The 18,537-nt window shown below is 46.4% G+C and overlaps 1 protein-coding gene across 1 annotated transcript in view; it reads left to right on the top strand.

The window, feature by feature from the left end:
- LOC134965997 (kinesin-like protein KIF18B) overlaps positions 1 to 18,537 on the top strand; it is a 205,018-nt gene that overhangs the window by 57,255 nt on the left and 129,226 nt on the right. Inside the window, exons 6-7 of the mRNA XM_063942446.1 lie at positions 2,949 to 3,146; positions 3,907 to 4,083. Coding sequence (XP_063798516.1) covers positions 2,949 to 3,146; positions 3,907 to 4,083 — 375 coding nt within the window. The remainder of the gene's footprint in view (positions 1 to 2,948; positions 3,147 to 3,906; positions 4,084 to 18,537) is intronic.

Raw genomic sequence — 18,537 nt, forward strand, 5'->3', positions numbered from 1 at the left:
AAGTGCTTTCCAACTGGATCTCCTTAAGATGATCAGGTTCGCATCTGCAGATGCACTGGATCATACGTCTCTTACCGCAGGCCAGAATTTCTCTCCTGTCATGGTTACAGACCTCCGCTTAGGGATACAGGATTGGATTCTCTTAACCACAGATGCGAGTCTTCGAGTTTGGGGAGCTGTCACCCAAGGGGCACAGTTCCAGGGCAAGAGATCAAGCCATGAAGCCATTCTTCCAATAAATCGGGCCATTCAAGTTCAGTCAGACAACGCCACGACAGTGGTGTACATCAATCAACAGGGCGGAACAAAGAGCAGAGCTTGCATGCAAGAGGTATCCAAGATTCTCCTCTGGGTGGAAAGGAATGCAAGAGCGGTATCGGCCGTACTCATTCTGGAAGTAAACAACTAGGAGGCGGGCTTTCTAAGTCGACATGACCTACACCCAGGAGAGTGGGGTCTCCATCCGCAGGTATTTCGACAGATAACAGATCAGTGTGGCTGTCCGCAGATCGATCTGATGGCCTCTCGACTCAACAAAAAGCTTTGGCGCTATTGATTCCAGAACAAGGGACCCTAGGGCGGCGGCACTGTACGCACTGACAACACCGCTAGCTTACCGGTTGGTGTACCTGTTTCCTCCGATTCCATTACTTCCCAGGGTTCTGAAAAGAATCAGAAGGGAGGGTGTTCAGGCAATTCTGGTTGCCCCCGATTGGCCTCAAAGATTTTGATATGCAGTCCTTCTAGCCATGGCAGTAGAAGACCCCTGGCCTCCCGGACTTACGGCGGCTTCATTTTAGTGGCATGGCGGTTCAATGGAACATTCTAGCTGAGAAGGTTATTCCGGACAACGTTATTGCAACCATGATTTAAGTCAGGAAGGCAGTCGCGTCGAAGCATTATAATTATATCTGGAAACGATATGTCTCCTGGTGTGAGGGCCGAAGGTTTCCTGCTGCGGATTTCAACCTGGGGCCTTTTTTGCATTTCTTACAGGCTGGAGTGGATATGGGCCTACAGTTAGGCTCATAAAGGTGCAGATCTAAGCTTTGTCCATTTTCTTTCAGAGAAAATTGGCTGCGTTACCTGAAGTCCAGACGTTCTTGCAGGGTGTTCGTCACATACAGCCTCCTTTTGTGCCACCCACGGCACCTTGGGATCTGAACGTGGTTTTGACCTTTCTACAATCCTCTTGGTTTGAACCATTGATGTCGGTAGAAAACAAGTACCTTACGTGGAAGACTGTTATGCTATTGGCATTAGCTTTGGCTAGGCAAGTTTCGGGACTTGAGCTTTATCCTGCAAGAGTCCCTACTTGGTCTTTCACGACGACAGAGCAGAGCTCAGGACTCGTCAGCAGTTCCTGCCAAAGGTGGTTTCTGCGTTCCACCTGAATCAGCCTATTGAGGTTCTGGCGGCTTTGGCCATTTCCTCGAATCCTGAGTCCTTGGATGTGGTGCGAGCCCTGAAGATCTATGTCAAGAGGACAACTGCTGTCCGAAAATCGGATTCCCGCTTTGTGCTGTATGATGCTCAAAAGAGGGGTTGCCCTGCTTCGAAGCAGTCGATTGCCTGTTGGATTAGGCTTACTATTCAATAGGCCTATACTTCGACGGCCTTTCCTTTTTTACATGGTCTATCAAGGCCTGCTCTACTAGGTCAGTGGGTTCCTCCTGGGCGGCTGCCTGTGGCGTCTTGGCTTTGCAACTTTGCCGGGCCGCTACCTGGTCAGGGACAAACACGTTTGTCAAGTTCTACAGGATTGATACCATGGCTAAAGAGTATGTCCAGTTTGGACAGTCGGTCCTGCAGGCGTCTCAGCACGTTCCCACCCATTCTGGGAGCTTTTGGACATCCCCCATCGTACTGTGGGGCAGATTGTATGTGGGCCGCAGCGATGGGTAGCGCTGGACAGCGACGGGATGGTGCGACAAAAGCGATCACATGGGAGATCGCAAAGTGACTGACAGGAAGAAGCCATTTGTGGGTGGCAACTGACCGTTTTAGACGAGTGTCCGCAAAAATGCATGAAGGGACCAAGCGTTTTGGAGGGAGTGTTTCTGACGTCCGCTCCGGCCCCGATCATCCCACTGGAAGAGTAAGTCCTGGGCTGTGCAGCTCCTGCACATGTGATCGCACACCTGCACAGCGAATTCCCCCTCCCCCTGTTGGCGGCAACAACCTGATTGCAGAGATGCAAAAATCGCACCCTAGCGATCAGGTCGGAATTAGCCCCCAAGTGTCCCCAGTATTCCTTATGGATGTTAGAGAAAACAGGATTTTAATTATCTATCGATAAATCCTTTTCTCGTAGTCCGTAAGGGATACTGGGTGCCCGCCTCTGTGCTTTGACTTCTCCTGCGAGTTTTGTTCTTGTGTGAAAGTTGTTTGGATCAGCTGTTGCTGTTCTGTTTAGCTAGCTGTTGCTGGTTTTGTTCTGGTCTGTGCTGGTTCGTTAGTCTCAACATTCGTTGTCTTGTCATGTTTCCTCTCATGATAGTCCATCTCCTTCGGGCACAGTTTTCCTAGACTGGGCTGTGGGAGGGGGCATAGAGGGGAGGAGCCAGCACAGCCTGTTTTGAAGAATTTAAAGTGCACCGGCTCCTTTGTACCCCATCTATACCCCATCGTACTAAGTATCCTCAGTATCCCTTATGGACTATGAGAAAAGGATTTACCGGTAGGTAATTAAAATCCTATTTTTCTTCTTCTCTCGGCCTGATTGTGATGACTTCGGATGATCTTACTGGCCCTTTAAGGGTGTGCCTGCTTGCCGAGAGAGGAGGGACCATTCTCTTTTATTCTTTAACTTTGCCTATTGTATTGGAAGTCTCTGCAGCAGGTATTACAGAGCTCGGGTCCTCACTGCAGCGTGTCGGGAGACCACACTTGTGCTGCCTGACTCCTCTGTAGCTAATGTTTGCCTATATTCTCCTTCTCTCTTCCAGATCTACATAAAGCAGCAAGACCGCACGGCCAGCATCAGCCAGGACGTGCGCGTGGCTAAAATGAGCCTCATAGATCTGGCTGGCTCAGAACGAGCGTCTTCAACAAACGCCAAGGGCGAGCGCCTGCGGGAGGGCGCCAACATCAATCGCTCTCTTCTGGCTCTCATAAACGTCATTAACGCTCTGGCTGATGCAAAGGTACCGACTGTCCCTTTTGACTTTTGTGTGGCATTTGCTGTACTGCACTGATTAGTCTCATATGGGCAGAATGTTTGATTTAGTATCGTGCTCTCCTTGGGCCTCATGACAGTGTCTGTTGTATGTTAGTGTAATCTGCATTTCCTGGGCACAAAGCAAACACAGAATAATCCTTCTCTTGCTCAGGCCGCTTGAACCCTCGGCATAGAAGGTTTTTATAGCAACGAAGGTTACAAATAAACTTGCAATTTCTCTGAAAAAGATAAGTGTACTTTTGCTTTTTTCTTCAAACATCACAACCTGAGAAATCCATATATCCTTACAAATTCAGAGTTGGTTAATCAACATACCATTGTGTTTTATTTGCATTCCATTTTATGTGGTATGAAGTTCTGGGGCGAACAACTAGTTGCTATGAGGGTAACCTCAATGAGACAATTTTGTTTATTTGCATTAATCTTGCTGTTTACATTTTAGAATGGGCACTACGATAGGCAAGACTTGGATAAATCTATATGTTAGGGGCCCACCTGATAAGGTCACCGTGACGTGGTATATTGTGCTAAGAACCTCCATGAGTTTATTGTAATTGTTCTGATTACCAGTGTTCTTAGAGTGTGCACCTGCAGTTTTTTTTTTTTTTTCTGTTACACATTTATACAGCAGTTTTTGAGAAGCTCAAATACAGAAGCAGCAGGACTAACATCTTACATTGCCTTATACATGTCACTGTATAGATTGCCTATCTTTATTGTTGCAGAATAAGAAAGCTCACATTCCCTATCGAGACAGCAAACTGACCCGGCTTCTGAAAGACTCCATCGGAGGGAACTGTCGGACAGTCATGATCGCAGCAATTAGCCCATCTTTTCTGAGTTATGATGACACCTATAACACTCTTAAGTATGCCAACCGTGCCAAGGAGATAAAGCTGTCGGTGAGTAGTTACTCTAACTGTGCATCCTTGTTTTATTGTAGAAGTTGTACATACAGCTGTGCTTTCCCATTGCCACCTGTGCTGCAGCCTAGCATGCGCCTGTGCTCTCCCATTGCCACCTGTGCTGCAGCCTAGCATGCGCCTGTGCTTTCCCATTGCCACCTGTGCTGCAGCCTAGCATGCGCCTGTGCTCTCCCATTGCCACCTGTGCTGCAGCCTAGCATGCGCCTGTGCTTTCCCATTGCCACCTGTGCTGCAGCCTAGCATGCGCCTGTGCTCTCCCATTGCCACCTGTGCTGCAGCCTAGCATGCGCCTGTGCTTTCTCATTGCCACCTGTGCTGCAGCCTAGCATGCGCCTGTGTTTTCCCATTGCCACCTGTGCTGCAGCCTAGCATGTGCCTGTGCTCTCCCATTGCCACCTGTGCTGCAGCCTTGCATGCGCCTGTGCTTTCCCATTAACACCTGGTGTCAGCAGGTTAGCATGCAGCTTTGCTTTTCCCTTATAGTTAGCAGTGTAGGCAGACTGGCATGCAGCTCTGCTTTTCTCTTATAGTTAGCAGTGTAGGCAGACTGGCATGCAGCTCTGCTTTTCTCTTATAGTTAGCAGTGTAGGCAGACTGGCATGCAGCTCTGCTTTTCTCTTATAGTTAGCAGTGTAGGCAGACTGGCATGCAGCTCTGCTTTTCTCTTATAGTTAGCAGTGTAGGCAGACTGGCATGCAGCTCTGCTTTTCTCTTATAGTTAGCTGTGTAGGCAGACTGGCATGCAGCTCTGCTTTTCTCTTATAGTTAGCTGTGTAGGCAGACTGGCATGCAGCTCTGCTTTTCTCTTATAGTTAGCCGTGTAGGCAGACTGGCATGCTGCTCTGCTTTCCCCTTATAGTCGTTGGTGTTGGTATGCAGCTTTTCCAGTGTCTTTTTTTTTTCTTTCTCCATAATTAGATTTTGTCTTAATACTTAGTGGTGACGATGAAGAGCTAACTCAGTCATCCACCTGATAGCTCTGAAATTTAAGTTTAAAGGGACTGTAACCTCCAAAATGATGTTGGCTTAACCTTCCTAGCTCAAAGGATTTTTATGATACACACATTACTGTGCTATCCCTATTTGCAGGCTATGGCAATATTAGCAAGTGTTGTGCCCCCACTAACATCACAGGTGTCCCTCGGCACTCTGTATCACCCTTTCTCTAACGTCCTAAGTGGATGCTGGGGACTCCGTAAGGACCATGGGGAATAGCGGCTCCGCAGGAGACTGGGCACAACTAAAGAAAGCTTTAGGACTACCTGGTGTGCACTTGCTCCTCCCACTATGACCCTCCTCCAGACCTCAGTTAGATTTCTGTGCCCGGCCGAGCTGGATGCACACTAGGGGCTCTCCTGAGCTCCTAGAGAGAGAGTGTATTTTAGGTTTTTTATTTTACAGTGAGATCTGCTGGCAACAGACTCACTGCAGCGAGGGACTAAGGGGAGAAGAAGCGAACCTACCTAACTGGTGGTAGCTTGGGCTTCTTAGGCTACTGGACACCATTAGCTCCAGAGGGATCGACCGCATGGAACCGGCCATTGATGTTCGGTCCCGGAGCCGCGCCGCCGGCCCTTTTACAGAGCCAGAAGCAAGAAGAGTCCGGAAAATCGGCGGCAGAAGACATCAGTCTTCACCAAGGTAGCGCACAGCACTGCAGCTGTGCGCCATTGCTCCTCATACACACTTCACACTCCGGTCACTGAGGGTGCAGGGCGCTGGGGGGGGGCGCCCTGAGCAGCAATAAAAACACCTTGGCTGGCAAATATATCACAATATATAGCCCCAGAGGCTATATATGTGATAAATACCCCTGCCAGAATCCATAAAAAAGCGGGAGAAAGTCAGCCGAAAAAGGGGCGGGGCTATCTCCCTCAGCACACTGGCGCTATTTTCTCTTCACAGTGCAGCTGGAAGACAGCTCCCCAGGCTCTCCCCTGTAGCTTTCAGGCTCAAAGGGTTAAAAAGAGAGGGGGGGCACTAAATTTAGGCGCAATATTGTTTATACAAGCAGCTATTGGGGGAAAAATCACTCAGTTATAGTGTTAATCCCTGCATTATATAGCGCTCTGGTGTGTGCTGGCATACTCTCTCTCTGTCTCCCCAAAGGACTTTGTGGGGTCCTGTCCTCAGTCAGAGCATTCCCTGTGTGTGTGCTGTGTGTCGGTACGGCTGTGTCGACATGTGGGATGAGGAAGGTTACGTGGAGGTGGAGCAGAGGCCGATAAATGGGATGTCGCCCCCTGTGGGGCCGACACCAGAGTGGATGGATAGGTGAAATGTATTAACCGACAATGTCAACTCCTTACATAGAAGGCTGGATGACGTAAAACAGATGTGGGACAGCCGGCTTCTCAGCCCGCGCCTGCCCAGGCGTCTCAAAGGCCATCAGGGGCTCAAAAAACGCCCGTTACCTCAGATGGCAGACACAGATGTCGACACAGAGTCTGACTCCAGTGTCGACGAGGTTGAGACATATACACAATCCACTAGGAACATCCGTTACATGATCTCGGCAATGAAAAATGTGTGACGCATTTCTGACATGAACCCAAGTACCACATAAAAGGGGTTTTATTTTTGGGGAGAAAAAGCAGCCAGTGTTTTGTTCCCCCATCAGTTGAATGAATGAAGTGTGTAAAGAAGCGTGGGTTCCCCCGATAAGAAACTGGTAATTTCTAAACAGTTACTGATGGCGTACCCTTTCCCGCCAGAGGATAGGTCACGCTGGGAGATATCCCCTAGGGTGGAGAAGGCGCTCACACGTTTGTCAAAAAAGGTGGCACTGCCGTCTTAGGATACGGCCACCTTGAAGGAGCCTGCTGATAAAAAGCAGGAGGCTATCCTGAAGTCTGTATATACACACTCAGGTTCTATACTGAGACCTGCAATTGCCTCAGCAAAATAGTGCTGCTGCAGCGTGGTCTGATACCCTGTCAGATGATATTAATACCCTAGACAGGGATAATATTTTGCTAACATAGAGCATTTTTAAAGACGTCGTCTTATATAGGAAGGATGCACAGAGGGATATTTACCGGCTGGCATCCAGCATTAATGCAATGTCCATTCTGCCAGGAGGGTATTAGAAACCCGGCAGTGGACAGGTGATGCTGCCTTTAAAAGGCACATGGAGATTCTGCCTTATAAGGGTGAGGAATTGTTTGGGGATGGTCTCTGGGACCTCGTATCCACAGCAACAGCTGGGAAGAAAATTTTTTACCTCAGGTTTCCTCACAAAAGCCTAAGAAAGCACCGTATTTTCAGGTACAGTCCTTTCGGCTTCAGAAAAGCAAGCGGGTCAAAGGCGCTTCCTTTCTGCACAGAGACAAGGGAAGAAGGGAAAAGCTGCTCCAGGCAGCCAGTTCCCAGGATCAAAAATCTTCCCTCGCTTCCTCTGAGTCCACCGCATGACGCTGGGGCTCCACAGGTGGAGACAGGTGCGGTGGGGGCGCGTCTCGGGAACTTCAGGGACCAGTGGGCTTGCCCACAGGTGGATCCCTAGGCTCTGCAAGTAGTATCACAGGGATACAGGCTGGAGTTCGAGGCGACTCCCCCTCGCCGTTACCTCACATCAGCCTTGCCTGCTGCCCTCGGAGAAAGGTAGTACTGGCGGCAATTCACAAGCTGTACTTCCAGCAGGTAAAATCAAGGTACCCCTCCTTCAACAAGGCCGGGGTTACTATTCCAAAATGTTGTGGTACCGAAACCAGACGGTTCGGTGAGACCCATTCTAAAATTGAAATCCTTGAACACTTATATACGAAGGTTCAAGTTCAAAATGGAATCGCTCAGGGCGATTATTGCAAGCCTGGAGAATTTCAGGGTATCGCTGGACATCAAGGATGCTTACCTGCATGTCCCTATTTACCCTCTTCACCAGGTGTACCTCAAAATTGTGGTACAGGATTGTCATTACCAATTCCAGACGTTGCCGTTGGTCTGTCCCCGGCACCGAGGGTATTAACCAAGGTAATGGCCGAAGTACTTATCCCGTACTTGGACGATCTCCTTATAAAGGCGAGGTCCAGGGAGCAGTTGTTCGTCGGAGTAGCACTATCTTGGGAAGTGCTACAACAGCACGGCTGGATTCTGAATATTCCAAAATCGCAGCTGGTTCCTACGACGCGTCTACTGTTCCTGGGTATGGTTCTGGACACAGAACAGGGTATAAAGGGTTTCTCCCGGAGGAAAAGTCCAAGGAGTTGGCGTCTCTAGACGGAGACCTCCTAATACAAATACAGGTGTCGGTGCATCAATGCACGCGAGCTTTGGGAAAGATGGTAGCTTCTTACGAAGAAATTCCATTCGCCAGGTCCCATGCAAGGATCTTCCAGTGGGATCTGTTGGACAAGTGGTCCGGGTCGCATCTTCAGATGCATCGGCGGATAACCCTGTCTCCAAGGGCCAGGGTGTCGCTGTGGTGGTGACTGCAGAGTGCTCATCTTCTAGGGGGCCGCAGATTTGGCATACAGGACTGGGTCCTGGTGACCACGGATGCCAGCCTTCAAGGCGGGGGGGCAGTCACACAGGGAAGAAACTTCCAAGGCCTATGGAAAAGTCAGGAGACTTCCCTACACATAAATGTTCTGGAACTATGGGCCATTTACAATGCCCTAAGTCAGGCTAGACCCCTGCTTCAACACCGGCCGGTGCTGATCCAGTCAGACAACATCACGGCGGTCGCTCAGGGAAACCGACAGGGCGGCACAAGAAGCAGGATGGCGATGGCAGAAGCCACAAGGATTCTCCGATGGGCGGAAAATCATGTGTTAGCACTGTCAGCAGTGTTCATTCCCGGAGTGGACAACTGAGAAGCAGACTTTCTCAGCAGACACGACCTCCACCCGGGAGAGTGGGGACTTCATCCAGAAGTCTTCCAAATGATTGTACACCGTTGGGAAAGCCCACAGGTGGACATGATGGCGTCCCGCCTCAACAAAAAGCTACAAAGATATTGCGCCAGGTCAAGGGACCCTCAGGCGATAGCTGTGGACGCTCTGGTAACACCGTGGGTGTACCAGTCGGTGTATGTGTTCCCTTCTCTGCCTCTCTTACCCAGGGTAATGAGAATAATAATGAGAGGAGTAAGAACTATACTCATTGTTCTGGGTTGGCCAAGAAGAGCTTGGTACCCAGAACTCCAAGAAATGATCTCAGAGGACCCATGGCCTCTGCCGCTCAGACAGGACCTGCTGCAGCAGGGGGCCTGTCTGTTCCAAGACGTACCGCGGCTGCGTTTGACGGCATGGCGGTTGAACGCCGGATCCTGAAGGAAGAGGGCATTCCGGAGGAAGTTATCCCTACGCTATTTAAAGCTAGGAAAGAAGTGAACGCAAACCATTATCACCGCATATGGTGGAAATATGTTGCGTGCTGTGAGGCCAGTAAGGCCCCAAAAGGAGGAATTTCAGCTAGGTCGATTTCTGCACTTCCTACAAGTCAGAGGTGACTATGGGCCTAAAATTGGGTTCCATTAAGGTCCAGATTTCGGCTCTATCGATTTTCTTCCAAAATAGAACTGGCTTCACTGCCTGAAGTTCAGACTTTTGTTAAGGGAGTGCTGCATAGTCAGCCCCCGTTTGTGCCTCCAGTGGCACCGTGGGATCTCAACGTGGGATTTCCTGAAGTCGCATTGAGTTGAGCCACTTAAATCCGTGGAGCTACAATACCTCACGTGGAAAGTGGTCATGCTGTGGGCCTGGGCGTCGGCCAGGCGTATATCAGAATTGGCGGCTTTGTCATGCAAAAGCCCTTATCTGTATTTTATATGGATAAGGCGGAATTGAGGACTCGTTCCCAATTCCTTCCTAAGGTGGTATCCGTTTTTCATGTGAATCAACCTATTGTGGTGCCTGCGGCTTCTTGGGACTTGGAGGATTCCAAGTTTCTGGACGTAGTCGGGGCCCTGAAAAATATATGTTTCCAGGACGGCTGGAGTCAGAAAGACTGACTCGCTATTTATCCTGTATGCACCCAACAAGCTGGGTGCTCCTGCTTCTAAGCAGACTATTGCTCGCTGGATCTGTAGCACGATTCAACTTGCACATTCTGCGGCTGGACTGCCGCACCCTAAATCTGTAAAAGCCCATTCCACGAGGAAAGTGGGCTCTTCTTGGGCGGCTGCCCGAGGGGTCTCGGCTTTACAAATTTGCCGAGCTGTTACTTGGTCGGGGTCAAACACTCTTGCAAGAGTCTACAAGTTTGATACCCTGGCTGAGGAGGACCTAGAGTTTGCTCATTCGGTGCTGCAGAGTCATCCGCACTCTCCCACCCGTTTGGGAGCTTTGGTATAATCCCCATGGTCCTTACGTAGTCCCCAGCATCCATTTAGGACGTTAGAGAAAATAAGATTTTACTCACCGGTAAATCTATTTCTCGTAGTCCGTAGTGGATGCTGGGCGCCCATCCCAAGTGCGGATTGTCTGCAATACTTGTATATAGTTATTGCCTAACTAAAGGGTTATTGTTGAGCCATCTGTTGAGAGGCTCAGTTGTTATCATACTGTTAACTGGGTATTGTATCACGAGTTATACGGTGTGGCTGGTATGAGTCTTACCCGGGATTCAAAATCCTTCCTTATTGTGTCAGCTCTTCCGGGCACAGTATCCTAACTGAGGTCTGGAGGAGGGTCATAGTGGGAGGAGCTAGTGCACACCAGGTAGTCCTAAAGCTTTCTTTAGTTGTGCCCAGTCTCCTGCGGAGCCGCTATTCCCCATGGTCCTTACGGAGTCCCCAGCATCCACTACGGACTACGTGAAATAGATTTACCGGTGAGTAAAATCTTATTTTTGTGAGGGAATTGTTTCCCAGCTAAATAAAATTCTAATTAAGCTTTGGGAAGAGATAATGGGGAAGAGGAGAGACACAATGATAACTGTACTGAGTTGAGTCTGCTCTTAAGACTTACACTACATAAATATAAAGCGAATATATAAAATAATGGTTTGGAGTATCTAATACGGAGAGAGCTATAAAACAAGATTTATCTAGCATCCATAAGGGATATTGGGGAATCTAGTACGATGGGTATAGATGGGTCCAAAGGAGCCAGGGCACTTTAGATTTCTTCAACTGGGTGTGCTGGCTCCTCCCCTCTATGCCCCGTCCCACAGGCAGTGTAGAGAAAAATGCTCTCGGGAGAGGATGCACAGCTCTGAGCTCCAGAGAGTTTTCTACAATTTATTTTTCATGTTTGTTATTTTCGGTATGCAGTTTGGGCAATAGCATACCTGCACCGTGGGAGTTCGGGGGGGGGGATGGTCACCGGCCTTACGAGGTGCAGAGCTGACATCTGTTGTGAGTACAAACCGGGGGACCCACTAGGGGGTTCTCCTGGTTCGCTGTGCGCGGCGTACGGGACCCTCCTGGGGGGGTCCCGCTAAGATCCCCCGTGTAGACTGGTACAAAACCGCTTAGACTAGCACTTGTTGTGATGTTTTTTTAGCTGAGGAAGGAGACTTTGCCAGTATAATATATCACTAAAGCTTGGAGGGGCGGAGCTTCCTCAGAGCGGGATCAGAGGCATTTTGGCGCCTTCCTCTGCTTACTGCAGTCATCCATAGCACACACAGCGCTTCCTGACTCCTCAGCCACGCCGGATATTTACAGGACAGAATTTGTTAGTGTTTACTGGGATTTCTCTATCGTCCTAGTGGATGCTGGGGTTCCTGAAAGGACCATGGGGAATAGCGGCTCCGCAGGAGACAGGGCACAAAAAGTAAAGCTTTTTCAGATCAGGTGGTGTGCACTGGCTCCTCCCCCTATGACCCTCCTCCAGACTCAAGTTAGATTTTTGTGCCCGGCCGAGAAGGGTGCAATCTAGGTGGCTCTCCTAAAGAGCTGCTTAGACAAAGTTTAGCTAGGTTTTTTATTTTACAGTTGTAACCCTGATTTAGGGTTTAAACAACACTTATACTGAGGTAGTTATAATATGGTGACTAATATGGAGTATAAGCATATATATTATTCATATATAAAAGTTAATGGATGTTGTAATACTGTATGCATGTTGTGAGGTAAATAATACAGTTCACAGATATGTAATTGTATGTACATTGATGTAAATGTAGCGGTGAATACAATTAAGGCTTATTTTATGGTTTCACAGTGTATCTAAAGGGTTAATGTCCTTGTGCTCCTAACTGTCAATCACCTAGTGGGGTGATTGCCAGTGGGCGGGGCATCACCTCAGAGTGGGTCATGTGACTACTAGAGAGGGGTGGGGAGGTGCTGTGAGTATAGCTGAGGAAGAGACTGCATATCCCTTGGTGAGAGGACATAGTTTTTTGCTGCTCCGGCTGTCGCCCGCATTAGAGCTGAGCGGTATACATTGCGGCGGCCGGAGGGGGCTTAGTGTGTGTAGCCAGAACAGGGCTTCCTTACTGTAAAGGTGGTGACAGCAGCATTGAGACTCAGCACTGTTCATAGAACCCGGCATCAGCGCTAGTCAACTCACCCAGCAGTATTGGAAGGGCGCACCTATGACAGGGAGACAGAGAGGGTTCCTTCCTACCTATTACCGGCACAGACTCTGACAGCCACAACAAAGGAGCCAGGACCAGCAGCAGAGGCTCCATTCTGTGTGGCTGTAAGTGTAAGGGAGGAGTCGGGGGAGCATCCTGCTGCAGCATCACTAGATCGTAGAAGTGTGAGTGCATAATCCAGCCATTTATATTACCCCTACACTAAGCACAGCAAGCCATAGGTGACTATGGTACATAGTCAATTTCATATTGGGACTAAGGACTCCAGGGCTAGGCCGCAATAATGGCTATTAAGCAGGAGGATAGTAATGGGTCACAGTAGTCAGAGTGACCTATAATGACAGTTCCATGTATGGCTTAATCATAGTGCTAAGGAGAAGGTAGAAAGCACTGGGTATATATATGTAACAGGAGGAGTGGAGTGAAACTTGAACTGTTTAACGCTTCATAAATAGTTTTAAAGCTCCTCCATATATCAGCATCACATCAGTCAAAGGAGAGCCAGAGACATTGTTCCGCAGCGCTAAATAGAAAGTAACACCCTAAAGCTGCCACCTAATGTGTGTATTTATGCCCCTGAATTAGCAGAATTAGAGTCAAGGACATTAAAGGTAGCCATACTACAGTGACATTGGATGGATGTTAAAGCCTCTTAGCCACAAAGGATTAGAATATCATCCCGATTCAAGGACTAGCTTGTGGCACTTTAATACAACTGTGTTATATGTATATTCGTGAACCCGTAAGAAGGACTGACACGTAAGAGACTATTAGTTTTAAAGTTAAAGGATTTGAGCTCGCTGTGACTATGATAAGAGAAACCATCTCTTGCAGATATATTTAATATAGACTCATCCTAAGAGACAACAATAATTTGAGGCATACAGGAATCGAAAAGCTATATATGCTCTGAAATATAGAAAGCATCAGCTACTTCAAATGGACACAAGGACGCAGCATAACAAAGGTTGATCATACCAGCTTCTTAGGAGTTTAGTTTAATACTGGACAACTACGGTAACATGTATAATGAGGAAAGGATACAGATTCCTTGGTAATCAACTGTTGATGTTACTATCTATGAGCTAAATAGATACTTTCTGTTATCTGCCAAGGAGGAACTATAAGTAACCTTATAGGAGAAAGTAATCGCTACCATAAGTAGACTGAGCCAAACATCTTTCTCTTTAACTGAAGGGAGAACTGATAGTTGATACTAAAACATAGTGTCAGACATTCTGTATTAACTGCTGTTATTTTTAGGAAGTTTATGGGCCCTTATAGTGCACTATCATATTAAGAGTACCCGGGTCACTCTAACACCTAAGGGTGTCTTGAAAAGAAAAAGGATTTGTTGTATTGCATGCAGGTACTTTGTATAGGCCTAATTGACAGGGGGTTAGCATGGATTAATGACTTAAAGGGGAATGTGTAATTGATGAAATGTTAATGTATACTTAATCCATTTGGTACTGGTCATTAAAGTGTTATACTTTCCATGTGTGTGTGGTCCGTCTGGAAGTTGATCTGAAGATCCTGGAAGAAAGAGACAGGTATATTAGATAATATATCTATGATATAAGGGAATCATCCCCTAAGGATGGAGATCAGGCTTACTCAAGCAAGCCTTAACGGTAGTTAAATACTACACATAGCTTGAGTGGAGGCACAGCTATTAGGTAACCATCCCTTAATAGAATACATAGACAGCTCTCGTTCAAGGTATTGAGGGTAGGGTTACATTTGGAGGCACCGCGTGAGATAGAAGTTACACTCAGGCCCTATTACACCACAGGTGTCAGCTGCCATTAATTATTATTGATAAAGTCCTCACATCCCTAAAAATAAAATACAAATATGGGAAAGAAGCAAAGGAACAGGGAGAAGGTTGGACATAAAGCCATTGCTGTATCAGTTGGGAGAGTTGAAGCCATTAGAGAATGTAAAAGTATGGACAAACAAGAGTACCATAAGGGACCAGGCTTAAAGGAAGAGGTGACATGCAAGTTTGTGGGAACTTTTGTAAATAACCTAGGTGTGGAAAATGAAAAAATATTAGATGTACCTGTAGAGTTGGAGAAGAGAGAGAAAAAATCAAAGGACAAGAAAGTCAGACTTGATCCCCACCTAAAGGATAGTGAGGGAGGTGTTAGTGACAACCTTGCTCATACTTTGGTCGCTAACATGGATTATGGAATGAAAGGAGATAAGAATGTTCTACCACTGAAAGAGAGAGTTCCAGGGGAAGTGAAGATAGATGTAGGTATACAGAAATTAGAAACTGTGCTAAAGCAAATAGCTGAGGATTATAAGAAACATGGACAATTAGTATTAGCTCTGCCAAAAGATCAACAGAAGGACCTGCTTTCCCTGTTTCCAACTTCCATTGAGGAACCAACAAGAAGAGATAGCCCAGTGGATCTACAGACCCCGATAGAGGTGATAAGACATATAGCACTGGACAGGTCTAAACATATTTATCAGTTGTTGGAGGTTCTAGATGAAACCCGATGGAAGCTAAAAGAAGAACAGATGTTTAACACCAAAATTGATGAGAGGAACGAAGAGCTTGAAAGAGAACTTTGGTTTATACAGAGAGAGATGGAAACCATGGCATCTGATGAAAGACAAACCAGAGTGGATCAGGAGCAACAAAAGTTGATAATGTACCAGCAGCAGGAAGACAATATTCATTCTCTGGAATCAAAAATAACTGAGTTGTCTGAATTATTGGAAGTGGGTAAAGAAACTGAAAAGGAGGATCATATTCGTCTGGATGAAATGAAAGAAAGACTGTCTCAGCTAGAATCTGAGAATAAAATACTCAAGGATTCCAACTTCCTAAACAACTGTCCTGAAGACCGTATCCATGAATTTTCTATGCGACCGGATACTAAGGACATAGCGTTACAGACTGAGGTAGTGGATGGTATATTGCTGAGACAATCTTCTATGAATAAAGTTGATAGTAAAGGGACACAGTATATGTCTCTTAAAATGACTGGCACAGTAATATGGTTCCATGTGAAGAAAGGCTATGGCTTCATTAAAAGGCATGACACCGGAGAAGACATATTTGTACATTGGACTTCCATAACGAAGAATAACCCCCTAAAACTGTTGTACAGTGTAGGAGATGGAGAGAAAGTAGAATTTGAAGTGTTGGAAGGGGAAAAGGGTGTACATGCAGCAAATGTGACTGGCATTGGTGGAGTACCAGTGAAAGGGAGTCGATTTGCTCCAAACCGACGAGGATCATACAGTTATTGTTATCAACCACGAGAAAAAACGGTTGATGAAGGAAGTGCATATTCAGAACAAAGGCAAGGGAGAGATCCAGCTCCCTGTCATCCTTCTACAACCTTACATTACCGACCTCTCTCGAGATTCAATGGTAGATTAAATCAGTCCCAGGATCAAGAAACGGAAAATTCAGATGCTAAAGACTTGATAACTTTAGAAGCTTCGTCAGAGAAAGAAACTAGTCTCAGTGACAATCGTAGTGAGGTACATGATAACTTTACCCTAGCACAATCTCTTAAATCTTCCATCCGAAGTCCAGTACTAATAGAAGTCAATAAAGCAGATGTAGAAGAGCTAGGGAAACCAGCACGATCAGAGAACACTATCCCTGGGAGGCATGAAGGCTATGTAGTTCCATCCCTCCCTATTTGGCCAACAGTTAAAATGGTTGAGATGAGGTGGCTTGCTAATGGATGTGAATGAATATATACTATTTTAGCATAGTGAGTAAAGTAGATGGTGCATTGGCACCTAAAGATGTTAAACAGTGACAATGCACCAGGGGGAGAAATGTAACCCTGATTTAGGGTTTAAACAACACTTATACTGAGGTAGTTATAATATGGTGACTAATATGGAGTATAAGCATATATATTATTCATATATAAAAGTTAATGGATGTTGTAATACTGTATGCATGTTGTGAGGTAAATAATACAGTTCACAGATATGTAATTGTATGTACATTGATGTAAATGTAGCGGTGAATACAATTAAGGCTTATTTTATGGTTTCACAGTGTATCTAAAGGGTTAATGTCCTTGTGCTCCTAACTGTCAATCACCTAGTGGGGTGATTGCCAGTGGGCGGGGCATCACCTCAGAGTGGGTCATGTGACTACTAGAGAGGGGTGGGGAGGTGCTGTGAGTATAGCTGAGGAAGAGACTGCATATCCCTTGGTGAGAGGACATAGTTTTTTGCTGCTCCGGCTGTCGCCCGCATTAGAGCTGAGCGGTATACATTGCGGCGGCCGGAGGGGGCTTAGTGTGTGTAGCCAGAACAGGGCTTCCTTACTGTAAAGGTGGTGACAGCAGCATTGAGACTCAGCACTGTTCATAGAACCCGGCATCAGCGCTAGTCAACTCACCCAGCAGTATTGGAAGGGCGCACCTATGACAGGGAGACAGAGAGGGTTCCTTCCTACCTATTACCGGCACAGACTCTGACAGCCACAACAAAGGAGCCAGGACCAGCAGCAGAGGCTCCATTCTGTGTGGCTGTAAGTGTAAGGGAGGAGTCGGGGGAGCATCCTGCTGCAGCATCACTAGATCGTAGAAGTGTGAGTGCATAATCCAGCCATTTATATTACCCCTACACTAAGCACAGCAAGCCATAGGTGACTATGGTACATAGTCAATTTCATATTGGGACTAAGGACTCCAGGGCTAGGCCGCAATAATGGCTATTAAGCAGGAGGATAGTAATGGGTCACAGTAGTCAGAGTGACCTATAATGACAGTTCCATGTATGGCTTAATCATAGTGCTAAGGAGAAGGTAGAAAGCACTGGGTATATATATGTAACAGGAGGAGTGGAGTGAAACTTGAACTGTTTAACGCTTCATAAATAGTTTTAAAGCTCCTCCATATATCAGCATCACATCAGTCAAAGGAGAGCCAGAGACATTGTTCCGCAGCGCTAAATAGAAAGTAACACCCTAAAGCTGCCACCTAATGTGTGTATTTATGCCCCTGAATTAGCAGAATTAGAGTCAAGGACATTAAAGGTAGCCATACTACAGTGACATTGGATGGATGTTAAAGCCTCTTAGCCACAAAGGATTAGACTATCATCCCGATTCAAGGACTAGCTTGTGGCACTTTAATACAACTGTGTTATATGTATATTCGTGAACCCGTAAGAAGGACTGACACGTAAGAGACTATTAGTTTTAAAGTTAAAGGATTTGAGCTCGCTGTGACTATGATAAGAGAAACCATCTCTTGCAGATATATTTAATATAGACTCATCCTAAGAGACAACAATAATTTGAGGCATACAGGAATCGAAAAGCTATATATGCTCTGAAATATAGAAAGCATCAGCTACTTCAAATGGACACAAGGACGCAGCATAACAAAGGTTTATCATACCAGCTTCTTAGGAGTTTAGTTTAATACTGGACAACTACGGTAACATGTATAATGAGGAAAGGATACAGATTCCTTGGTAATCAACTGTTGATGTTACTATCTATGAGCTAAATAGATACTTTCTGTTATCTGCCAAGGAGGAACTATAAGTAACCTTATAGGAGAAAGTAATCGCTACCATAAGTAGACTGAGCCAAACATCTTTCTCTTTAACTGAAGGGAGAACTGATAGTTGATACTAAAACATAGTGTCAGACATTCTGTATTAACTGCTGTTATTTTTAGGAAGTTTATGGGCCCTTATAGTGCACTATCATATTAAGAGTACCCGGGTCACTCTAACACCTAAGGGTGTCTTGAAAAGAAAAAGGATTTGTTGTATTGCATGCAGGTACTTTGTATAGGCCTAATTGACAGGGGGTTAGCATGGATTAATGACTTAAAGGGGAATGTGTAATTGATGAAATGTTAATGTATACTTAATCCATTTGGTACTGGTCATTAAAGTGTTATACTTTCCATGTGTGTGTGGTCCGTCTGGAAGTTG

The sequence above is a fragment of the Pseudophryne corroboree genome, chromosome 10 (genome assembly GCF_028390025.1).
Source record: "Pseudophryne corroboree isolate aPseCor3 chromosome 10, aPseCor3.hap2, whole genome shotgun sequence".
Classification (NCBI taxonomy): domain Eukaryota; kingdom Metazoa; phylum Chordata; class Amphibia; order Anura; family Myobatrachidae; genus Pseudophryne; species Pseudophryne corroboree.